Source organism: Amphiprion ocellaris, chromosome 13 (assembly GCF_022539595.1).
Source record: "Amphiprion ocellaris isolate individual 3 ecotype Okinawa chromosome 13, ASM2253959v1, whole genome shotgun sequence".
NCBI lineage: Eukaryota > Metazoa > Chordata > Actinopteri > Pomacentridae > Amphiprion > Amphiprion ocellaris.
Window position 1 is genome coordinate 18,236,172 of NC_072778.1, and position 26,514 is coordinate 18,262,685.

Consider the following 26,514-nt stretch of genomic DNA (forward strand, 5'->3'; position numbering starts at 1 on the left):
AAAATCTGAACTCTTGATCCCTGCAGTGAGGTAATCTGGTTGCTCTTTTATGGTGTTGGGAGCATTTTGCTGGCATAATATGGGTCCACTTATCTCCTTAAAGGGAAATGTCACTGCAAATCAATACAAAGTTGTTCTGAGTGATTACCTTTATTGGGTGGCCTAACATCTTGTGAAGACACTTTGTGTTTGTTATTTCCTTCAGTTAGTCTGTACGTCATTGTGTCTACTGAATTCAGGAAATCTGGGTTTCATAATCATAATTCAGGAAACCTGGGTTTCCTGAATTAACACCCCTGCATATCAGAAAATGTAGCACTGATATTTTGTACCTCTGTTTGGTTAGGGTTAGACACAAAAACAGCTTGGTAATGTTTATGCAAAAATTAAGGTTTGGGTTAATTTAGAGGACCATTGTTATCACCTTTACTACAAGAAGCATGTTTCCAAGTGACATTGCCTAAAGGTGTTATGTGGGAAACAAACAGCAGCATCCTATGTTAAAATATGCAATTTTTAAAATGTGACTTTATAATTTTTGGACATTGTAAAGGGGTAGGCAAGCATGTAAAAAAAAATTACTAAAAACATTACTAGTATGTTTGACCTTTCTCTCTCTGCTCTTGATTTAGCAAAAAGGTCAAATGTATGGATGGATGCTAAACCTTATGAATATATAGATTGAACCAGAGGAGGGGTTTTGGTGATGTATGGTTGGGGGTAATGGGTAGCAATGTGCATTTAGCGCAAGCTACATGTCATGTGGGTGATAAGGGAGCTTTGTGGTGGATGCTGGGCTGGCAGGCGGCAGTTAGAAGCGTAGATATGGCAGTGGTGTGTGGAGCATTGCTCATCATTGGTAAGTAGTGGGTGGGGGAGAGCATACCAACAGTATTGGAGTTAGTCAGATAAACAGCTCTTCTTGTTCCCTGGGAGGAGAGGGGGTTAAAGCCTGGTGGCAGTCAGCCAGCACTAGTGATGGCACCAACTGTCACTGGCAGACCCTCACTCTCTGCTGCCGTGCTAACTAAAGCCTCTATGTGTGTGTTGTGTGAATTCAAGTGTTTCTCCATCCGTCAGTGGTCATTTCTGCATTAAGACTACGCATAAATTATGGCATTCAAAGTAGTGGTAGGTGGATCGATATCTAAAGTATTTACACTATTGATCCGGATAAGGCATGAGTTGTATAAAGACATTAATGTAGAAGTCTTGGATACGGATAGCATCAATTAAACCAGAAACAATTAATTGATTGACAGAAAATAAAGTAGCAGCTTTTAAAAAAAACAAAACATACTCATATAATATATACATATAATTAAGTAATTAAAAGAAATTAGTAAAAGAAAATGCTTAATGTTTAAGGAAATCATTTGATCGTAATGAAAATAGTAGCTCATTAATGATGCATTCATCTCATAAATCATGACATGGCTCTTCTCTACATAATAGTACATTAGTAAAAGTAATATATGTCACTATAAATATCTGTCTGTTGAATATGAGGCTGGAGTCAGTAGACAGCTGATCTCAAAGACAGAATACAAAGGGAAACAGCTAATCTAGACATAACCAGACATAACCTCTAAAGTGCAGCAATTAATATGCTATATCTTGTTTGTTTTATCCGTACCAAAGCTGAACATGAGGTTTTATAGGGGATGTGCCGACCTATTTCATTGTGACTTCCTGGAGTCCCTGCTGGTTGTCTGGCAACCTCTCAGTGATTACAGTACACATATAGTGGACAACATTGTGCTGTATATTAAAATGTACAAATGGGTGACGAATTACAGGAAAATCCTGAACCCTATACCTCTACTGTGAGCTGGTCTGGTGGCTGTGCTGTGTTGTAGGGGGCACTTTGCTGGCATATCCCCTTACAGGGAAGGGTCACTTCAGATCAATATAGAGCGGTTTTGAGTGATCACCTTTATCTTATAATGAAACATTTCTGTCCTCATGGAAGATGTCTCTTCCAGGGTGACAAAGCCCTTACACAAGGAATTAAATTAAATGGCTTAATGTGTATGAAAATGATATTTGTATATGGCCTTCACAGTCACCAGCTCTCAGTCCAGCTGAATGGCTTTGGGAGATTTTGGAACAATGTGTTGGACAGCGTTCTCTACCAGCATCATTAAAACACCAAATGAGCGAATATGTTTTGGAAGAATGGTGTTCATCCCTTCAGTAGAGTTAACGAGCTTCGTAGAATTGATATCAAGGTGCACTGAAGCTGCTCTGGTGGCACTCTAGTAACACTTTTTATGTTGGGATTTCCTTTGTCACCCATCTGTATGTGTGTCAGTAGTGCGCTGGTTGTCTCCGTGCTAATTCAATTATGTCTCCAGGTGAATCCTCTAGTAGTCACTGTACTGTGGTTCATATTCAGCACTAAGTCAAGTGAAACAGTCCCATCCTCTCTGCTGCTCTCTGTGTGCTCCCTCCCATTAATCACAACCTTATAAGACTCTCAACCACTTCCGCTCTACCACCCACTCCTCTGTCCTCTCTGTTTCTTTACCATATTTAATCACCTGCAGTCAGTGGTCAGGCAGATCTTTGGCCTGTGATGATTGGCTGCACCGACCACTGGGCGGGGCCATCTGTGATGAATCACAGGCACGTACCAGCGCAGCAGGACTGATCCTCTCTCATTCTCCCTCCCCCTCTCTCCCTCTCTACCTCTCACTCTGCCTTCCATACATATGCCAGAGCACAGACTGCAGCAGAACGCAGGGCCGGTAGGATTTTCCTCCTCATATTGGAACAGCCAGGAAACCAGCAGAGACAGTCCCCCACTGACTGGCAGAGAGACGTTATTCATGGAGAGTCCACTGAGGAGTACCTGACCCCTGAGCTGCTGAGTGTGTAGGTGAGTGTGTGTGTCTGTTTATCCGCTGTATATGTGTGTCCATGCATGTGAGTTCACTGCAGAAGCAGCAGCACTGCAGATACACCGACCAGGGGCTCTGCTCATCCCTCTCTCCCCTCCCCCCACTCTCCTCCTCGTTATCTCCTCTCCTCTTCTTCTCCTCCTGGAGCATCCATTGACAAGCAGCGACTTCACACATTTCTGAGAGCACAGTGCTGTGTATGTTGCTTGTGTTTGTGAGGGAGTAGAATTGGTCCAGCCACACCTGGACTCAGCAACTGCAGTGTGGACATGAGGTGCGCTTGATTTTTCTTGCTGTGTGCTCTCGTGAGGCACAAATCAAGCTCGCCGATTGCAGTTTGTGAACTGTTTTCAAATAATCCTCCTTTTGCAGGTTCGCGTCTGGCTCTCGGAAACACTTGTGTGGACTCCCAGACGCACCCATCCCTCCTTCGGGACTGCCCCACTCTCTCCCTACCTGCCCCTCATCCTTCATTTAAGGAAAGGATGCCCGGCTGTGCGCCCCTGTGCTGAGGAGGCGTCGGCGGGCAGCAGTATGGGCGCTGTGCTAGCCGACATCCCCACCACCCCCTCCACCACCAATCTGCCACCACCACGCTGCCCCACCAAGACGGGCGCTCCCCCCAGCCCCGCTGATGGGCGAAGACACTGACGCCACCCCGACACTCAACCACCGCGGCTTCCTCCCCGACCACAACTATGTGACTGAAGGTAAGACGATGACAGAGGAAGCTGTATATGTTTGTAGTGTGTGTTTTAAGTGTTCCCCATGTGAGTGTACATCTGTGTACTGAACTTTTGGAGAGTATATGTGTGACTGAGTGTGTGTGTATGCTAGTCTGTCAGACCAAGCAAGCTCAGGACGGCATCCTAATCTTCGATAAGCTCCGTGTTGAGAAGTGCTCAGACAGAGCCACAGAAAGGGCAGCAAGAACTAGGGAGCCAAACATTCTCCTCTGCCATATTAAACCATATTAGACGAGTTTTTCACTTGTCCCTCTTCTCATACTATCCTTTTCTCTTTTGTTTGTGCTTTCATAGCCACTTTCTTACCTTGTGTAACAGCTATTTTGTTACACAGCAGGGAAGAATTGATCCTGCTTGTGTTTGATTGTGTGTATGTGTGTCTCAGTTTGTGTTTGTCGGTCACAGAAAAGGAGGTTCTTTTTCTCTTTAGAATGTATATTTTTTCCAGAAACTTCCATCACGTTCTTGTTTACTTATTGCACTGCATGTCATCTCTCACATCATATGAGAGTCATGCTCATGTTCTGTCTGTTGCTCCCCCTCTTTTATCTAACAGGTGCGTGTGTCAGATTAAATAGATAGCATATTAGATCTCAGGTGGGGGAATATTGAAAAACCCCCCAGCACACAAACCGAGCAAACCTCTGAATTCCTTTGGTTTGTTTCGTAAAACAAATGGATTATAACCCTGGATCACTAATCTCAGTAACACGACTAATCTTACCTGCACACTGGCGTCCCTGTCTGCCCTCCTGCCTTGTCTGTTTCTTACACTCAGCTCATTGTTCGGCACGCCTCTTAGACCAGAACAGCGGATTATCATTTGGGGGTCATGAGCACGTTGCAAGCTTATTTGTGATCCTCGTATCACTGCAGAAAGGGAATTATGATTCCTGTGTCTGTGCTGTAACGTTATTTCTTTCACACAGAAGCCTATACTGTTGTCTGGAGAGATCCATAGTGCTGCCTGTTGATTGTGTAAACACTTGTGTGTACATTCAACACATTATATTAGATGCTATCTCTGTGCCTGCCTTTGTTTGTGCGAATGTGCTTGTCTGTTTCCTCTTATACAGTAGTACAGCATTTCCTTGAGCAATATGTGTCTTTGCCCACTTTTAGAAAATGATTTTGATCAGTGAGTGGCAAAAAAAATCATCACTGTTAACATCCATCACCACCCATCTGTTATTGCCATAGAAACAGTCAGTGATGATAAACATGCAGCTTTTCATGCTTGGCCAGTATGATTGACAGGTTGTCTCCACCCACCAATAATGGCAGTATTAATTATTCCACACGTCTCAGGCAGACACAGACATTATTCAGGATGAATTGCTGATGAACTCACGCCAAGGTGGACACAGCACTGAACGCTATTGGTCTGAAAGAGCTGTGCAGCAACGTTGACAGCCTGAATGCAGAAGAATGCAGACGGATGTGCTCTAAAAATCAATCATGCAGGAGTTCCCCTGATGACCAGCAAATGTTGTTTTCCGTCACAGATAAACTAAATTTTTCATTACCTGCCTCTTCTTCTACAACCACTCCAACCCCCCTCCACCTTTCCTCCATGTTCACCCCATCCCCCGTCTGCCTCCCCATTTCCATCCCCCACTGATATCCCCCACTCTTTCCCCATCGGTCCTCTAATGCAACTCGCAGCATTGCCCGGTGCTGAAGTGGCGCATCTGCCAAACAATTATCCAACAGTGCTCTAAAGGCTGCTCAAACACAATGTGCTTCTGTATGTGTGTGAGAAGGACAGATTGGTAGAGACAGACAGGGAGAGGTGGTACATGTGATTTTATGCTTGGGTGTAGTTTGTTGTCTCCTGTGTGTCTCCATCTTTCTTTACTTTTCGCCTCCGTTGCATTCATATTTCACGTGTGTGTTTGTGCAAATAGTCTGCATCTTTTGGTTGCTCAAGTTTGTGTCTGTATGTATGAGTGTCTGTCCAGAAGTGTTTTGTGTGCGTATATGTGTGTGTGCGTGCGTGCATACGTAACTGCGTGTTTGTAGATTTTCCCCCGGGGATTCCCTTGCCCTTTAACTCCTACAGGGAAGGGGTGGTTAACCTCCCGCTACCTTACTGCCCTCAACCCTTCCCTCCATCTCTTCCTGCCCCTCCTCTAACATGTTTTGCCTTTCAAAATATCTCCCTCTGCTACAACCTCGCCTCCAGTTGTGGTAGCATTGGATTCAAGGATGGATGGGGAGACAGTAACATATTCAAAATTTTGACATTTTCAAGACTTTTGTAAGTAAATTATTTATGAAGTGTAATATTTCATAAATAATGCACACACATCAACTCCATTATTATTCTGTACCATATACAAACGTGTCTGTCATTATTGCTGTTGAGTGAAACTGTCTGATTTCAAGGACCTAAAAGAAGCAACCTGGATTGATGTTTTAGACAGAAATGTTCTGGTTTTGTAAATGTTTCATAATCCAGAGTGGTTAGAGAATTTGTCAATGTTTTAAGAAGCTTACAGTCCTGTCACAGGTCCAGAAACTGAGAAGACAAAAATATTATTTGCAACTGTGAACAAGAAAGTAGAAAATAATGCGTTTTGTTTCATGTAATTTTAAAATGAACAGCTTTAGATCTTTGAATCATTCAGTAACTTGTATTTGGCAGATTTAATTATTTTTCATATACTGAACATAATTAAGGAGTAATTACATAACAAATTAATCAGAGATGAAACCAACTGGTCACAGGAGAAAATGTGAGGGAGTACTCCACACTTCTTGCTTTGTTCTCCACCTTGTGGCATGCAGCAAGCACGAGTATGATCACCTGCAAAACCTAATTTAATTAAAGAAACCAGACAGACTCTGTCCCGTTAGGTGTCTATCTCCGTTCATCCCTCACGTCTTGCTAGCCTTCCCGCCAAACCCAACATGTGAATATCTCATGTTACGTAGTTATAATGTGATCATGAATACACCACCAGTAGAATTTCTTTGGTGAGTACTCATGACCGAATGTGGTGATGTAGTAACTCAGTCCCTACCCTTGACCCTACCCCTTACCTCCCCTTGCCCGTTCCTCCCTTCCTTCCTTCCTTCCTTCCTTCTTTCCTTCCTTCCTAACCCTCTGCATCCCTGTTGCTCTCCTCCCTCCCTTCCCTTCCGTCCATCCTTGCTCCTCTTGCAGGGCTGCTCCTGGCTATAGCCTGAAGAGCTCCGCCCATCCTGTCCACCCCTCTCCACCCTGGAGTCCTCCCCCAGGATGTTGAGCCCCATCCAGGTCCTGTGCTCCGACATCACTACCCTTTCTCTGGAGCCTGAGCCGTTTGCCTCTTACACTGAAGGTGTGTGCTCTATCCTCTTCTATCCCGAAGGTCGTATCTATGTCACACAATTGCGCCACATGACCCCAAGGCGAGAGTTTATGTGTGTGCACCTGTGTATAAGTGGTTGCATGTGAGAGTGTGTGTGATTGGAGGAAGTGTGTGTTGCGAAGTGTGTGTGTGAGTTTGAGTCAGGTGAAATCTCACGAGTCCTGAGTGTTATAAATATCTTAAACATCCCTTTGTCTGTCTGTCTGCCTCATCCTTTTTGTGGGTCTCTATTTTTGTGCCTGCCTCTTTATTTTTAGCTCAGTCTGCCTGCTTCAATATGGATGGGTGTGTGTGTGATTGATTTCTTTAAATAGTTTAACCAGATGACACTCTGTCTCCTTCAAAGCACAGCTATCTTATTTCTATTTTTATTTAATATTGAGGAAGGCACATGCTGACACCCACACTCATGCATATGAACATGCAAGCTCTAAAGATATATACAAATATCTGTGCAGACATCCACACATGCAGAGCTACAGCTAAGGACTTTTTCACTCTTATTTCATCAGTAAATTATTTTCTTAATTTACTGATTAATTGTGCGGCATAATCATAGGGGAAATGTTGCAGTCTCCCAGAAAACTGACAAGTAGTTCAGATGTTGAGGTTTCTATTGTGACTAAAGAAACCACAAACCATTTACGTCTGAGAAGGTGTTACCAGGGAATCGTCTGCATTTTGTCCCAAAAATTACTTAATTACAAAAAATATTACTAGATTGACTCATCTAATTCATCCCCTCTCCATATACAGATAGTGACGAGGACAGCATAAAAAGAGCAAATAATCTTTGAATGAGGGATTAAGTTTCAGCATTTATGAAGCGTTGACACATAATCTTAGTTTTCAATATCACTGAGGTTAGACTGAGAGTAAACTAGCTAAGCTCCTAATCTTTTTTTATGTTACAATCTCACAAATCTGATGAAATAGATTTTTATCAAAAGCGAATCACCCATGGCAGCTTTGAGAATCCATGTGTTTGGAAGAGGTTTTCGTGGCTAGGTAAAGGAGGATTACAGGTGTATTCCACATGTGCTAAAGCTGGCTTGATTTGTGATTCTAATTGTTTGTGTCTATAACCATTAGGCTCACACCAGCTCTGCTCCATTGTGCCGATGTGTTTGGAGAAATGGCAGCTTCCCTGCTGTGCTGGGCTTAAATCACTCCTATCCACACGTGCACCTCTAACACAAACACATGCACCAGTTTTTTTTTTCCAGATAACACCAAAACTGCAGGACAGGGATCAATTTAACGTCTCCCTCCGGCAGTCTCTCCCCCTCGCCTCCTTCGCTCCGTCCTCTGCCTCCAACCAGTTTATTTCTCTACAGCGTAATTGAGTACACACACTTGTGCGCGCACACACAGGAAATGCTGGGTGCTTCAGCTACAGCAAGCACACACACACACACACACACACACACACACACACTCACCAGCACACACACACTCACCAGCACACACACAGATCTCCTGCTGAGTGGTGGCTTGTCCTTGCTTTTAAGGAGTGTGTGTTTTTGGCTCGGCTTTAATGGTCTGTGTTTACCCAGTCCTAAGATATCTATAATTGGGACTGTAGGACGTCTGCTCCCCTCTATGTCCCTATAGAAACCTTAACAAAAAATAAGGATTCCCCCCCCCTCCCTGTGCCTTCACCACCACCCTCATCTATTTCACAAGCCTCCTCTCCTCTCCTCTCCTCTCCTCTCCTCTCCTCTCCTCTCCTCTCCTCTCCCCTCCCCTCCCCTCCCCTCCCCTCCCCTCCCCTCCTCTCCTCTCCTCTCCTCTCCCCTCCCCTCCCCTCCCCTCCCCTCCCCTCCCCTCCTCTCCTCTCCTCTCCTCTCCTCTCCTCTCCTCTCATCCTTATCTAATTTTGGAAGAGAGCTAACCCTAATTTGCGCAGTAAATTGTTTTTTAGTGTTTTTTATTCTAACATTTCAGTACACAATATATCCAATTAGATTAATATGGTTTTCGCAGCGAAGAATTTACTTTTTTCATTATAAATCATATTGCAAATAAATTTTCTGACTGACTGATTAATAAACTGATCATTTCAGCTTTATCTGTCAGATATTTTTCTTACTTGTTTTGGTCACACAGCATTCACTTTTTTAAAATAAATTTTACACTGAATTAAAACATAGAAAAATAGTAAATTCTCTTTTTTTCACACTGAGTATTTTTGCATAGTAAATTACTTAACTCAGTCACAGTTAATGACTGACCAAAGTTGAGTTGTTTTCTGGTTGTGATCATGGAGGAGGTGCTTTTTTAATGTGTCATTGGGTTAATTCATGTTTGTGTGTTGTTTTGTGTTGATATGTACTGTATGTGTGGGCGCATGCACTTGCAGTCACAGTGTGTTCCCTCAGCTTCTGCACTGTGGCAGTGAGTCAGACAAGCCTGCTGATGCTAATGGGCTGTCTGTAGGAGACAGATACAGCTGGCTTGCTATATTGTAGCACACACAAATTTTCATCATAAGACAATGACATACAGTTTGACAATATAACAGTCACACATTCATATTACACAGTGCACTGGAAGGTGTCACCTTCTTGAGGAGAACCACAGCACATACGATGAGGCTTGTTCCCGCAATGGTTATTTGTATTGCTAGTGGTTTATTTGTCTGTAGTGTTCTAATAAGGAGAGTGAAAGAGACAGATGGATGTGAGTTTTGTGCGTGAGCACGAGAGAGAACCACAAAGACAAAGGGGGTGGAGGTTGAGAAGAGAAAAGAGGATGAGACCGGAGAGTGTGTGCTCCATATTTTATTCAGCCATAGTGTGTGCTGCTCCTGTGGTTTTGCTTAGGTTAGCTCTTTCTCTGTGTGACTGGACTGGAGACACAGTTGCTTGTAAGTGTTCAGACACTCACTCAGTGCATCAAGCATGTGCATTTTCCCTGCTGTGCATACATGTGTTTGTGGGTTTGACTGGATGCATAGGGGTCTGTGTGTTTGCATTACTTCCATCATGTGTGTGCATACATCAATTATCCGTATATCCTCAATTAGGACCGAAATGGTCTGCCCCTTCTCCCGGCATTAATTGAGCAACATTTGTTAGTGGACAAAACTACAGCAGCATAATCATTTTACCGTGCTCCTTCTTCCTGCGAGGATTGGATTGATGAGTCCCACTTCCTCCTTCACCAGACTTCCATATACGGCTAACCGTTACGAGTACGGCTGCTACTGGTTGGCTCGACTCGTTACCATGGCAACCTCTACTCACCGGAGGACCCCTCTACCGCCTCCGCCCCAGCGCCTTTTCCCTCCACCTTCCCGTTTCCTATCCTTCCCATTCTTCCACCACCAGCATCACCGCCACTATGTTACTGCTAACATACAGCCAGGCAAACTGAGTGCTGTGGGGGAGGGAGAGAGAGGAAGGAAGCTGAATGCATAGACAACCAAGAAGAAAATGAAAGAGTGAAATGGGGCAAGAGAGAGAGATTGGGGGAGAAGAAATGAGATATGAGAGAAGAGCACGTGGGGGGAGAAGGATCAAGAGAATGGGAGAAAAGCTTTAAAATAGAGAAAAGAAACTGAAACGGAATAATATAGACGGTATTACACCACCTGAGAGAGCAAGACACGTAAGAAACTAAGCGAAATGTGAGAAACAAAATTGTAATAACCAGCGGATAGGTGACAGTAATGAAGAAAGAGATAACCAGTAACACAGGAACAGGGTGAATAAGGTTGTGTTGGTGTAGAGATTGAAGAGCAGTCCCTGCCTCCCCTCATCATAAAGTCTCTCTCTCTCAAGGCCACCACAGAATAGGCCAGGCTTTGAATCACTCTGACTCTCAATAAATACACTCTCCACACTCTATTTTTATTACCGTGAAAGCTTATTGAGAGCCATGTTTTTTTTTTATCCAAACTGAGCACAGTGGATTTTTAAAGCTAGTCTGTGATATTTTTGAAGATATTATTTGAGTATTTGTTGGTGCAGTAGCAGATTTGATCTTTTGCTGCACAAAAATCTCTGTGAGGCAGAACTGCTCTGCAGGCTACAGCGCTCAGCCAGTCAAAAAATGTATCTTAAAATGCCAGATTTTTTTCTACTTGTAAGTAAAATGCCAGGAGAATCCAGTGCGAGCTTCAATGCCATCCATCCATCATCTATACACCATTTATTCCACTGTAGGGTTGCGGGGAGCCGACTCGGGGTGAAGGCAGGATAGACCCTGGACAGGTTGCCAGTCTATTGCAGGGCTACACATAGATACAGACAACCAAGCACACTCACATTCACACCTACGGACAATTTTTAATCATCAGTTAACCTCAGCATATCTTTGGACTGTGGGAGGAAACTGGAGTACCCAGTGAAAACCCATGCTGCACAGGGAGAACATGCAAACCCAGGAAGTGAACCAGGGATCTTCTAGCTTTGAGGTGACGGTGATATCCACCGAGCCACTGTAAATGTTATTTGAAAATAACTGTAGGGATGAACAATGTGGGGAAAATATAATTTTTTCTAACAGATGGTGCAGTTGCGATTTCCAACAGAATTTTTGAAATTAAAGCTTCAGTTCAGTTTTGACTCTGTAATATTTTTATACATACGATGGAACAGTGCCATGTAGTACCATCAGAAGAATTACAATCGTGTAAGGATAATCGCACAAATTTGTAAAACCATTGACTGTTTAAACTAGTTTAAACCATGGGATGTGCTACAAAATATATATTCTAAATTGTGGTTTTCGCGATTTGGGAATCACATTGTTTTAAATGGAAATTTCTATTTTAAATTGGTTAATAGTTTAGTCCTAAATAACAGCCGGTTCTGGTTTCAGGAAGCTTCAGTTTAAAGGGTCAGCAATGAGTATTCTGTTAGAATTGTCCAGCTTTTATGTTTCTTATCTTCTTAAGGATGATTCATTGTCTATAGCTAACTGTTAGCAAACGAGGAAGTATATGCAAACAATTTTATGTCCAGTGTTTTAGATGCTTTTATTATAAAGTCTGCAAAGACATATCTGGTCTCCAGCAAAAATTACGTTTTTTAAAATATACTGCTGCAGAAAACTGTTCCTACAGGGTGTTTTAACTCAGTCAAACCGTGATGTGTGCAACCAAAGAACATAGTGGGTTTCAGGATGATGGAAAGACAGATTCTTGTAAAAAGAGTTACATAAGAATACAACCTGAGAGCAAAATTTGTAGCTACAGCCACGGTCACCCTTTGAGTAGCCTTGACAAAACAGCTAAAATGGCTCTATCTCAAGTAAATAAAAAACAGTCTACCAGCACCTCTCAGGCTCTCTAATTACGATTTTATATCTGTTTATTCTTTACCAAAACAAAAGTGTAAAAATTGTATAGGTAAGAACATTCTTGAATTGTATTGTGTCAGCAGTTTTATGGAGCCTAACCTCTTGGCTTAACAACAAGACTGTAGAAAGCCAAGAAACTTTACTTTAAAATAACTTCATTTGCAACAAACTAATTTCATTAGTCTTCAAGAAACATGCACACTCAGTTCAGTTCTGTCCATAAACAAACTGGATCAGTTTTTTTGTTTTGTTCAAATATGTTAAATGGTTTGTATTTATATAGCGCTTTACTATACCCAACTTTACATTATACTTCACATTCACCCATTCACACAGTGATGGCGGAAGTTGCCATGCAAGGCACTAACCATGACCCATCAGGAGCAGTTAGGGGTTCGGTGTCTTGCTCAGGGACACCTTGGCCAAGATTCGAACCAGTAAATTTTTAACCACACTATGGTTACAAGACGGCCACTCTACCCACTGAGCCACGCCGCCCCATTCACGTTCATCCTGAATACATAAATGTAGATAGCATTTTAAAATTCATTCATTTGCAACCATGGCAATTGTGATCTCGTAGGACAACCTAGCTAGGGCAGAATAGTTAGTTTGAACATGGGAGTTTGAGACGACCTAAGCCTACTAGATATGGCTTCAAACCAGGTTAGCTACTTCCCTACTGACAGCATCATTTTTGTTGAAGCTCAGTCTGTAATCACTTGAAAAGAGGTTTAACCACTGGATACTTTTTGCGTCTGGAGCAGCTTTGTCTTCAAATAATTATTTACAACTAAATCTACAATCTGCTGCATAAAGGGGGAAATGAAAGGAGGATAAGAAGACAGAAGGACAGGAAGTAGATTACATGCAACATTAAACCAGATTCAGGCCTCAGATGTAACATTCACTTGCCCTTTGTTATACAGCACAGCGGAGTGCTTGCAGGAGGAATCGCTGAAAGCACTGGGTCAGTACACTAAATGCTAAATGGTTAATAATGTACTCGCTCCTCATATTGCTGTGTTTATCTGGTCAGAGTGTGTTGATGTGTCGGGACACAGAGCTTGTGATGTGGAATTTGTGGCAAATATACAAATTAATGTACTGAAAAAGAATGTCTCAGTGATGTTTAGTCACTAATTCAAACTGGCAGGTGTGAATGCTCATTCAGACACTACAGAGCTTGTAGAGTACACATTTATGTCGGCACACGATGAACTCAAGTGATGCTGTAATCTTGTGCGTCATTGTCTATGTGTCATCGTGGAACATGGATAACACCTGTGCCTACTTTGAAACAGCTGTGTGTGTGTCACTTTGATTTTCTGTATGTTTTGATGGACTAATATGTTCTCTTTAATATGAATTCTCTTTTAGAGCTTACGCATGGTTGCATAATCTGTGTGTCTGTGATCAAATATTGTCTTACTCCACACATTAATTTGCATATTCTAATCCACTTACATGTTAATGTATTGACTGTTTGTTTTGGTTTAATAATTTAGAGTCAGATAAACATTATGGAGATGAATAATGATGTGGGGTCAATTAGCTAATGGCTACTCTCTCTTTCTCTTTCTGCCATTTCTTCTCTCATACATCTCTCCCTCTCTATCTGTCTCTCTTTCTTTCTCCATCTCTGTCTCTATGTGTTGCTCTTTCCAGCTGATATCATCTCTACTGTTGAGTTCAACCACACAGGAGAGCTCCTGGCCACAGGGGACAAAGGGGGCCGTGTGGTCATTTTTCAGAGGGAACCTGAGGTAGACACATACATTTTTATACTGATACAGTGCACTCAAATAACTTTTCATTCCAGTTGTTGGAGTAGTGATGAATGCACTCTGTTCCCCTTCAGCTACACTCCAGATTGGTTGATAAATAGTACATACCCCTGCTGTGTCAGAGAGTGTGTCATTACAGCTGTTCAGAGTCTAAATCAGATCTAGAATGTTACATATCACTGTGAATGTAAGAAGTGCCCATTTCCCCCCCACACTTTCACATACCTTTTCTTTCATTTTTCTCATTTTCTGTCTGCAGAGCAAGACTGAGCCATTCTCCCAGGGAGAGTACAATGTCTACAGCACCTTTCAGAGCCATGAGCCCGAATTCGACTACCTTAAGAGTCTGGAGATTGAGGAGAAAATCAATAAGATCAGATGGCTGCCTCAGCAGAACGCCGCACATTTCCTCCTCTCCACCAATGGTGAGAGACTCCCACATGCAGACACATCTCGGAAGAGCCTGGAAGCTGTGAAAGCAGGGATGTGATTGATTGATATTTTGGGGAACACACTTAACATGAACCTGTTTGACTGTTTATGTTTGTAAAAGGTATTATTTTAGTTCACATGTCTGAGATGTTGGTGTTTCTCCCTTAACCTTTTCTACTCGCGATGTACTGGGCCATGTTTTTCAAACTGAAGCTATTACAACACAAATGGATGTATCATTGTTGTGGTCATTTCTATGGCATTGCTCTTGTTGTGTTCCGCTACAGAGCAAGTGACTGTGATCAATGAGTGTCTACTGATTCAATTGTTAAACACTCTCTATTTAAAGTTTTCATTAGGTGGAAGTAAAATAGTGCGCTTTTACTTCAAAATTCTCCCAAGTGTAGGGGTTCGTGTTCCTTATCCAATGAGGGCAAGGTTGTTCATTTTTACAATACAGTTGTGACACTATCACTGACTGAATTTGAGTATGTTTTCTCAAGCATGTTTGTGTAAGCAAAAGGCATGGTGTAATCAAGATCTTTATTTGAGTTTCTGAGGTTAGAGGCAGAGTTTCTCTTGGCTAAGTTGAGAGGAGTCACTGCTTGTGCTGCATTTCTGTAGTGCATTAGGATCTGAGATTGTCTTGCTTGGCAGAGAGGTCCCATTTTACAGTTTACATTCTGAGTTCATGACTATATTGGAAGATCTATAGATTTACTCTGAGAGCCCTGTTATTGATTTCTTCAAGTACTATATTATTTATAATTGAAGGTATGAAAAATGTAAGACCTGCTTCAGCAGTTGGGTAATAACGCTGCCAAGATGCTGGCTGTCATATTTTCAGTATAATACAGAGCGTGAGCGGCCTGTCAAGTCGGACAGTTTTAAGAGTGGTGGATTAGATTGTCTTTTATGTCATTTCTGTTGGATTTAATCAATGTCTTATTCACTAAAATCCTAAAACAGCTTATTTGAAGGTTTTAGGCTTGTAGCTCAACCTGTTAGAGATGAAATCCTATATTTAGTCTGCTCTGTTTTAATCACATCTAATCTGAGATCCAATCTGATCTGATCTTCTGATATACTCCTAACCTTAAAGCATTTCATCAAGCACCTTTGATTTAGTAGTCACACTTCCACATTATGTTTATTCTTATCAGATTAGTTAATGGCTCTATCTGTTTCCTAGATAAGACCATTAAGTTGTGGAAGGTGAGTGAAAGAGACAAACGGCCGGAAGGATACAACCTGAAGGATGAGGAGGGTCGCATCAAGGACATCTCCACGGTCACCTCCCTACAGGTAATTATCTATCTATCTATCTATCTATCTATCTATCTATCTATCTATCTATCTATCTATCTATCTATCTATCTATCTATCTATCTATCTATCTATCTATCTATCTATCTATCTATCTATCTATCTATCTATCTATCTATCTATCTATCTATCTATCTATCTCACAGGTTGGATAATAAAAACTGGGTCAGTGGGTACAGATGTGTTTGCATGTGCAAAAATGGGTCACTAGCACAAGTTACATGTGAGTGTGTGTGAGTGTGTGGGGGTAGTGAAATCCTTTATTTCCAGCTACACAGAGCAGCAGCACATCTGCACTTGATCTAAATTAGTCAAAGCATCAGTGTTTCTATGAGCAAGTAAATCTTTATTCACAATGGATCCCTGTGTGTGTGTGTGCTTAAACAGTATGTCTGTCTTTGCAGAGCTCTGAGAACATGTATATGTATGGTGGTGGTGCAAAACACTTGGCTTCATGGAAAATGTTTTTAAAATGTAAATATGTATCCACAAAGAATTGAAAATGCAGTAAATGAGCTTAAAGTCAAACTTGAACTGGCTCTTGATCTTGCTATCAAGCAGGGGAATTTGGGTTCTAGCAGTTATGTATTATTGATGTCAAAGGAAGCAATGCATTAAATATTCATTTATGACACAATAAAATTATTTCAATTTAATCTACTCTCTGCATCTTCACCATCTGTCTTCTCCTAAGCAGTTACAAGGGATGTTAAACTGCTCTCGCTTTCGGCTTTTCCCAGGTGCCAGTATTGAAGCCCATGGACCTGATGGTGGAGGTCAGCCCTCGGCGTGTGTTTGCCAATGCCCACACCTACCATGTCAACTCCATCTCCGTCAACTCTGACTATGAGACCTACATGTCAGCTGATGACCTGAGGATCAACCTCTGGCATCTGGATATCACTGACCGCAGCTTCAGTATCTTTTGTGGGTCGTTGTGCGTAGTGATCAGAGGAGATTAAGACTAGCATCTGCATATGCATTCATGCAGATTTGAGCATGAACACACATGCTCAAACACAGGAGAGGCAAAAGCAGGAACAGATTTATTAAAGCACAAGGACACAGATAATTAATGCATACAGTAACTCATGGATGCTTCTGCATGCTCGATAATCAATTCCTGCCCACACACACACACACACACACACACACACACACATACCAAACTCCTACAATGCAAATCCTACTTTGTTTTTTAAAGAAATGCACAAAGACACACAGTGCTGGGGGAGGGGAATATTATTCTTGAGGAGTGAAACTGTATCTTAATGAATAATTCAGAGCTGCATAAATATTTCAGCCTCTTTCTGAGGTCTAATCCAGCTCAATAGGACACAGTACAGTCACAATCCTGACCCAGACAGGATTTATAATATTACAGTTTATCTGAATATGGAATTATTTTTCTTCCATCAATTCCCCCAAGATATATTTATATTGGTTTGCTTTATTCTGCTGTAAATTATTTGCCTTCTGTTGGCTATGTATACATTTACATACACTTATGATTTTGTTTTGTATGCAGATTATGGGCCTTTGTGAGCTTCCACATGAATTAAAACATAGTTTAATTAGTTTTAAATCAGTCAGATAGTGATTAAAATTGATAAAAGAGGGAATGCCTAAATAATTGATGAATATGTGCAGTACACACGGTATGGTGGCGATTTAGCCAAGATAAAACAGATAATAGACTGCAGGGCCTGAGAAGCTGAGTCTTTGTTGTTTCCCTGAGTGGTGCCGCTTTCTATCAGACATTGTGGATATCAAACCAGTCAACATGGAGGATCTGACAGAGGTGATCACAGCGGCTGAGTTTCACCCCCACCACTGTAACTTGTTTGTCTATAGCAGCAGCAAAGGCACCCTGCGCCTCTGTGACATGAGAGAAGCAGCCCTCTGCGACAAGCACTCCAAATGTGAGTAAACCTGCTGAGAGGCAGAATGAAGACATAAATGTTCTGTTTTGTAACTATAGCCTGTTGTGGAAGATTTTAGAGGATCAGAATGTCTTTTTCTGGTAGTTTTGTATACTTTATCAGAGAAACTTTATTTTGCAGCCTAAAAAGTTTCACGGCATACTTGTACGTTTTTGGGAAAATGTCCTAGCCTTTTCAGGAAGCCATAAGTCTCAACATAAATGATCCATTGCTTTAGTTTCTGCCAGTAAATTTTTAACCACACTAGCAGCGTTACTTCAGGAATGGCAATATTGTGCTGTTGTTTGATTCATCACTTCCATCTAGGCTGAAATATCTCAGAAACTACAGAATAAAATCTTCATGTGTCCCAGCGGTTTTATCCTAACAATTTTGGATATTCTGTGATTTTTCCTGTAGTTCCTCCACGAAGTTCACATTTGTGTTTTGATTAAATGTCTTGACATTTTTGGATGGATAGTCATGAAATTTCCTACACACTTTTATGCCCCTTTCAGGATGTATAATAATGGTTTTGGTCATGCCCAAACTTTTCATTTGTCACCACCATCAGGTTAAAACTTCAGTTTGTCAAACATCTTGGTTCATTAAAAAATACCTGCAAAACCACATTCTCAACAGCTTTATCTGTACATTACGTTTACTTCTAACTGGTAAATGCTAAGAGGATAACTAGAATGAACATTGTGCCTGCTAAATATGGGCATGTTAGCATAGTCATTGTGGTTATGTCAGCATGATGATGTTAGCATTTAGCTCAACGCGCCATTGTGTCCAATGACAACCTCACAGAGCTGCTAACATGGCCAGAGATTGTCTCGTTAATAAGCTACTTGCGTGAAAAGAGACTTGCTTGAGGTACCTTAATCCATCACAGTGGATCATTATTATCAGTTCACTCCATTTATATGTCATTTACCTCATTAAGAACACAGACTGTGTTGACTGTCCATAATGTGTGTAAGTAGTCAAATCTGTAAAACATGATATATGCTCATTTACTGAGTGAGTGATCTGAAATCTAAAGTCTAAAAGTTTGTTTTCCCCAAAATATACTTTCTTACTTGTAACAGCATTTCTTACCACCTCAGGCCTGTTCTTCCATTAATATAGAATAGGGCTAGTTTCTCTATAAATCAGCTATTCTTAAGGGAAACAACACAGGCTATGGTACAATTTTTCTTGTATTTTAGATCCATGGCCTCCAACCTTTATTTTCTTTTTTTTCCCACTCTTTGTTCCTGTTGAAATGTTTTCCATTTGATTTACAGCTCTGACCATGAGTCACTAGTGCAGTGTTTCTGCACAAGCTGTGCTCAAGGAGCAGCTAGTGCTTTCATGTTTGTTTACTTGTTTGTTATAGTCATTTTTAGTCATGTTTACACACAGATTATTCACATGTTTACATCAAGGTGCAGAAGTTAATGATATGGTCTCTCTGCCACACACATATATCTGTGTTTCTGCCTGGCATTTTTCTTAGCAGTACTCACCTTTGTCTTTTTCTATACTTTTATCTTTTCTTTCTTCTCCAGTATTTGAGGAGCCAGAGGACCCCAGTGCTCGCTCCTTCTTTTCTGAGATCATCTCTTCAGTATCTGACGTCAAGTTCAGCCACAGCGGCCGCTACCTGCTCACCAGAGACTACCTGACTGCTAAAGTCTGGGACCTGAACATGGAGAGCAAGCCCCTGGAGACATACCAGGTGTGTGACTGACCGTGCAATGTCTTGGTTATGTTGTTTTGATATCTTTGCCTTTGAAGTTACAAAGTGGTAACAAAAATATAAAAATACTTTAAATCTTGCATGGAGAAAAGGAACAAATGCTCATTCTTTTATGCAAAACGTGAGGGGTCACTAAATGGTTTGATTATTATGAATACAACACGCTAGGGTCATAAATCTCAACCCAGCTGAATACATTTTGACTGATGTGTGTTAAACTCTCCACTACATCATCAAAACATCAAACCACAGAAAGTTTTTTTTTCCTCCACTGTGTTCATCCTTACAGTACAGTACAGTACAGTACAGTACAGGAGGATCTATTTCAAACATCTCTGACCCTGCTCTTGTGGCTTGTGGTGACCCAGTGCCTTACTAAGATACTCATCTGAGCTTTTGTCACCAAATCAAGCAATACAATAGAACCACTGGTGTTAAACGCTCACTTCCTTGATGTAAGTGAAATCACACTTGTGTTGTACTAACTGCTGAGTGACTAACTGTCTCTTTACTGAAAGAAGGCATTGTCATCCTGGAAAATATGCATAATTGGAGACAGAAATGAATCATGGACAGAAGGTTGCCTCTCACAATCACAGTGCTTACTGATGATTTTCCAAAACCTTTTAAGGGTAATTGAATTGATTGCAGGCCAGAGAACGCACTTCTCTTCATGAGACCCTCACTGTGGCCAAAGTTTTTAACTTTGGACTACAACCGCCTCTAAATATTTGTGTTTTTCGACAAACAATACAAATAGTTCATTATCAATATGCTGTTTATGTTTAGGATTGATATTATTGGAGTTCAACATGCTGTTTGTGCATGCTATCGTTCACACATACAGCTTAAGTTTGCCTCTTGTGACACTTATAAATGTTTACAATAGGTCACACCAGCTTCTGTTTATGCATTTATGGGTAGTAGAAGTATTTCTCTACTCTTTGTTTCAATATGTGTTTAGTATTCCTGCCTCGGGCGTGTGGGTGAACATGTGTGTTTGTGTATGTGTGTCTGCCTGACGTGTGAGGTCCTATGAGGCAGCCAGGAGTGGGAGGCTAACACACACTGGAGCTATTTATAGGCTGCCGAGCCTCCACTCATAAAGTAAAGCGGGAAGGAGGGATACCTTACACAGTGCCTGACACCTAGATCTGCAATGCAGCACGGGGAGTGAGGAAGAGGAGAGAAGGAGGGAGGACAGGGATGAGGGTTTGGGAGGGAGTGTGGATGGGGTGATGAGAGGAGGAGAGAAGAAGGAGGGTAAATGATAGGATGAGAGAGAGGAATGGCAGAGTTGCAGTGTGCAAGAAAAAGAAAGTAAACTCTCTGGAATTACCTGCATTAATGTATGAATTTATCTTCATCGAAGTTACAATTATAGACAAACCCAATTTGTTTTAATTAATAAATCACAAGATGTTGTTTTTTATTGTCCATACTTAAAGCATTATTCAAACATTCTCAGTGTATGTTGGAAAAGTATGTGAACCTCAAAAAAGAGGTTAAAAAACTGTAGTCCAATGAACAAAACAAGAATGGAGGTGTTGGTTGAAGACTCTGACTTCTAAAAACAGCATATTGAATTGACTGTTAAAGAGAATCTTCTACTGATGGGATCCATGTCTTGATGACACTACAGCTGAATTGCTTTGGTAGAACACACAGTTTTATGTGGCATAAAAAAGAGCGCTTTTACATCCACATGAAAACATCATCCCAGTAGATGGAGTATTTGGGGCTGCTTTGCTGCCTCTGAGGATGGACAGTTTTCCAACAACAAGGGGAAAAGAATTCTCAAATTTATCAAAATACAAGCTGGCTGATGCAGCAAGATAGTGACTCTACACATGGAAGCAAAACTACTACAGAATAAATTCAATAAAAAGAAAATAAAACTTATTGGAGTGGCCCATTCAGTCAAGAGAGCCATTTACACAGATAGACCAAAAATATGACTGAGCTGCAGCAGTTCTGTAAGGAGTGATAGACTAGTAGTCCTCCTGAATGCTGTGAAGACCAAAAGCTACTGGAAACATGTTGAAGGTTATTGCAGGCAAACAAGGTTCAGTCAGTTCTAAAGGGAATTATTTTCACGAGCACTATGAATGTTGATAAATTAATGTGTTCAATAAAGACAGGAAAGATTATAATTGTTCGTGTCTTATTATCATTAGCACATTGTGTTTGTTTACTCATAGATGAAGATTAAACCACTTTTAATGCCCCATTATTGAGAAAACCAGCTAATTCCAAATGGCTCACATACAGTATTTTTCTTGCAACTGCATGTGGGTAAATGAACTAAAAGTGCGAGAAGCTGGGGTGAAAAAGGATGTCAGGGCTAAACTGCTCCTTTTTTTGTACATGTACTCTCTTATTCATCTTGGAACATGAAAAATATGCACAGATTCATGAGGGATGAGGCACTGCACTCTAAATCAGAGATCATGTGGGCTGGAAAAAACAAAAAAAGGCTGTATATTCAGCTGCAGCTGACACTGTATCATTTCACCCCTGTGTGGAAAGGCCCATAGGGGAAAACAAAAATGTCACCGGGTTTGATGTACAACCGTGAGACGACCTCAGCTTGACCGTTTATTGATTGTAAGGTGGCTGTTGACTGCTGACTTTATGCAGAATGCGAAAACCAGGGGCTTAATGCAGAGCGCTGTGGCTGGAGGAAGGTGTAGATTTCAACCCCTTGCATCACCGAGCAGACACAGTGCTGACACAGGCAGGCTGAATGAAAACACAAGGGAAAAGAGTTATTAGTCAGTGAATGCGTATGTGTGTGTTCATATGTGTGCCTCTATTATCATGCCCTTGGTGGCTGTGATAATAGAGAGCTGGATGTTAATGGATTTAGTGAAATGGAAAAGGAGTTTAGATTAAAATGTACTCTTGGCCCTGGTATTGCTGAGGACTGGTGTTGCGTCTTATTAGTGTTGCCTTCGGGGAGGTTTGCGTTACAGCTTGCCCACATTTAATGTGTTTTGTCTCTGCTGAGTTTAGTATCAGTGTGCATGTGTCTCCTGCTCACTCCTCTATTTATAGTTTACGCTACAGAGTCAATACCTGGGAGTGAAGCATCTGTGTGCAGGCCTCATTTTTAATCATTTCTGTATGTGTGTGTTCATTCCTCCAGGTTCATGATTACCTCCGCAGCAAGTTGTGTTCCCTTTACGAGAATGACTGCATCTTTGACAAGTTTGAGTGTGCATGGAACGGCTCGGACAGGTACCTGATGTGTCTGGATGCGTTTGTCGCAGTGCTTTTGTGTTTCTGTACCTATTTGTGTAAGAACTAAATGTCCTGAGGACGCATGTAATACTGGTCACTACATATCCTTTATGGGACTGAATAGGCTACAACTAAAACATCAGTCTATTAAATGTATATTATATATATTAAATACTCAACAAAATGGTATTTTGCAGTGCATCGGGTTATAGTTTAATGTGCTATTGATCTTAGAAAAAAATTGTTCTTTTAAAATGTAATTGGAGTGAAAACAGTTCAGAGAGTGTTTGTGTATTAGCCAGAGAAACTGTTGTTTTCTAGAGCTCTGGGGAAGGCAATGCTGTCAATTAGTCCACCCCTTTTTGCTCAACAATTATTAGAAGGATTGCCATGAAATATTGTTTAGAGATTCATAATCCTGAGAGGATGACTCCTGATAATTTCTGTGACTTTCCACCCAACATCAACACTAAGTATCTACAAAATGAACAGCCTCAACTTAATGAGCAAATGTTAACATGCTAAAATTTGATTCGAATTAGGAAATACGGCAAGTTTGTCTGCTACACGGCATCATGTTAACATTGATGTAGTGAGCATGTTAGCATTTGTCACAGCCTCACAGAATCACGAGTATGACTGCAGACTCTTGTCTTGTTGTAAAGCTGCTTTTGATTTTTTTTTCAGAAATATTTAGTGCTGTTGTGCAAATGTTATTTCATTCACCTTCTTAGATTTATCTCAAAACCTGGGTACATTTAACTGAAACTATTTGCATGGCCATAAATCACTTGAAGAGAAAAGAAAAACACCTTTTTGTAATTTGGGTGAACCTATCTTTTAAATGTTGAACTGAAGCTTATCAGGTTAAGTCAAGAAATTAGTCAATGAATAGTGCATATTACTGCTTAAAAATACCCTTAGCACTGGAAAACAGCATCAACCACCAAGCTGGCAACCTACACATGAAAATGACAAACTTTGCCAAGCTTTTCAACTGCACAGGCAACCCCTCTTGTGTTTTTGATGAATTGCATTTTAACAACAGTGCTTGAATCCCTACATGCAAATATTCCAGCAAAGCATTTCCCTGACGCTATTACAGGGGCACCGTTGCTGCATCCTGGGCTTTGCGCCGCTCAAGACAACTGTGATTGGTTTAAAGAAATACAAAAACTCTGCAGAGGTTTTCCCCCTATAGCAGAACGATAATGAGGTATTGATACAGTACAGTGGAGAATGGTCTGTCTGTGCAAGACTAGATAATGAAGGTCATCCAGTGAAACATTTACATCAACCCATTAGCTATACCTGCTGATGCTTTACAACACAGCAAAGAGAATTAAAAATCTTTAGTCTATAGTAACTGACTCTCTCCTCCTGCTGTCCAGTGTGATCATGACCGGAGCCTACAACAACTTCTTCCGAATGTTTGACCGCAACACCAAACGCGACGTGACCCTGGAGGCATCAAGAGAAAGCAGCAAACCCAGAGCTGTCCTGAAGCCGCGAAGGGTCTGCGCCGCTGGAGGAAAGCGCCGGAAGGATGACATCAGCGTGGACAGCCTGGACTTCACCAAGAAGATCCTCCATACAGCCTGGCACCCGACCGAGAACATCATCGCCATCGCTGCCACCAACAACCTGTACATCTTCCAGGACAAACTCAACTCTGAGATGCATTAATGAATGGATGTCAGCGGTGGACACAAATGAGTTTACACCTGAAAACACAACTATGCCAGAATGTCCACATTATCAGACACTCTCTCACACACCCGGGAAGATGCCTAAACACACAACCCCCCACACAGCTAGAACGAATACACACATCTAGGTCTACAGTTTCACACACTCCTTCACCTCCTCCTTAGCCTCCCAGAACTGAAAGGACCTAGACAGGGCTAGAAAGGGAACAGGCTGGATTACGCAATGGATTATGGATTGCAAAATTGTACGAACTGTGGATTTCCTGATTGTTAGCCTCTGGATTGTGCTTGACGGTGTGTTGATTGCTGCAGCTCAGCTTGTGAGGGAGTCAACCTTCTGCAGACTGGAGAGACGTTGACACGTTTGTCTGTTTTTTTTGTTGTTCTTCAGGCTCTTTTGCTTTCTCCACCTCCTCCTCCTCTTCCTCCTCCTCCTCTCCTCTCTGTATTTGTGTGCTCTAGCAAAGCCTATTCTTATCCCTTGCCCACTGTTTTGTGTAACAAAACCCTCTGTGGTTGTCTACCAGCGGCACTGATGAGAAATGGGGCATTTATATAACTGGCTGTTTGTTTGATTTCAGATAAGCTATCCCACTTCAGTTTTTGTAACTTCTTGTTAAATGATGTTGATGATGGTAATTATGATGATGATCTCAACGTAAAATGATATCCGTGATGTGCAAGGATGAACTTGGGACCCTCCCCTTAACCCAAGTGCACCCGACGCCTCTGAGACGACCAACAACTGGGCTGCGTTCAGCGAGGTGAAGCATTTACAGTTCTGCTGAGAGAAGCAGAAGTTTCTAGATTATTACACCACGGCCTAACATGAGGACACACACTCATACCTGCTCCACACAGTGTTTCAGTGATTAGTGTCTTCTCTGCTGAAACAGACCCCGAGTACTCTGATTGTGGTTCCTGCTTCTGGTCTGGGGCTGTGTTGTGTGCTACTTTGACATTACTCAGATCAAGCAAAAATTAAAAAAACAAAAAATAAATAATTACAACAATCAAGCAAAAAGATGCTGCATGTCAAACAGATTTAGCCTAGGTGTTTATAAATTGACTGACTGACTGACTTGGCTGCCTTCTTAACCATTTAGACCCAGCTGTACAAAGGCTTCAGGGGCCCCAGGGCTCCTTGCAGCACGAGTAACCATAGATGACCGAGCTCTCCTACCTTTATTTGTGTCTTCGGACACTGAAGCATGTTTACCAGTGTTCGGTTCATACACTTACACGTACGTTTTGAATGAAGCCGTCCACGAATCAGTTTCTACTCAATGAAACTGAGAACCAAGAAGAATGGGGAATGTTTCTGATTAATGTTGTACTCTAAAAGAAAAAGAAAAAATCAAAGGGCCTAAATGGTGTCTGTATATATCAGCTGTTTTTGACATTTATGATTTTATTTTTTTTTAAAACACCATAAACGGACTGAGGATTTGATCATCTGTATTGATGATCGCCTCCAGAGCTACAGCAGAGATGGTACTTTAATCTCTTCAGCCTTCCTCACTGATTACTTTGCTGATGTGCAGAAGCTTTTATTTTTAGAAAACAGCTTATTCTTTTATTTGTCCTTTTTTTTGGGAATATCTGTCCGTCGTAATCCACGTCCTTCTCAAACTAATGTTGATTCACATATTTTTGTGTTAATGTATGTTGATGACAAAATTGTCTAATGGACAGTTATAAATAATGTTAATATGTTTTTTTCTGAATAAAGATTTCAACGAAATTGCATCCAATGAGCGTACAGTTGTGATTTTTATTGCAGTGTAACTATGTAGCTGGTATTACTGCCATGATGTTTATAGGAATCCTTTATAGCTTCAGTTAATGAGTCTATATGTCTTGTAGTCTGGGGCACCACCTAGTGTCACAATGCACATATTACATATGGAGATAGCAAATGTTCCTAAACTGTTTAATCTGGAACACTTGTGCAATTGAATTAACTAGTAATATTACTATAATAATATAACTTGCTAATAAATTTCCTGAATTAATTACCAAACATTTGAAATGTT

At 41.3% G+C, this 26,514-nt stretch overlaps 1 protein-coding gene across 4 annotated transcripts; it reads left to right on the forward strand.

Annotated features, from left to right (window-relative positions):
• The first annotated feature begins 2,662 nt into the window (after window positions 1-2,662).
• LOC111583656 (serine/threonine-protein phosphatase 2A 55 kDa regulatory subunit B gamma isoform) lies at window positions 2,663-26,227 on the forward strand. 4 transcript variants are annotated; one of them, XM_055016615.1, is made up of 12 exons: window positions 2,663-2,881; window positions 3,276-3,613; window positions 5,315-5,396; window positions 6,819-6,975; window positions 13,981-14,078; window positions 14,359-14,524; window positions 15,724-15,836; window positions 16,598-16,775; window positions 17,615-17,779; window positions 19,336-19,505; window positions 22,675-22,766; window positions 24,161-26,227. In XM_055016615.1, the coding sequence occupies exons 4-12, from the start codon at window positions 6,894-6,896 to the stop codon at window positions 24,453-24,455; spliced, it is 1,359 nt and encodes a 452-aa protein (XP_054872590.1). In that variant the 5' UTR covers window positions 2,663-2,881; window positions 3,276-3,613; window positions 5,315-5,396; window positions 6,819-6,893; the 3' UTR covers window positions 24,456-26,227. The 4 variants fall into 4 exon arrangements, with proteins under 4 accessions (XP_054872590.1, XP_035814338.1, XP_035814340.1 ...); XM_035958445.2 differs by lacking the exon at window positions 5,315-5,396; XM_035958447.2 differs by lacking the exons at window positions 5,315-5,396; window positions 6,819-6,975.
• The last annotated feature ends 287 nt before the right edge of the window (window positions 26,228-26,514 follow it).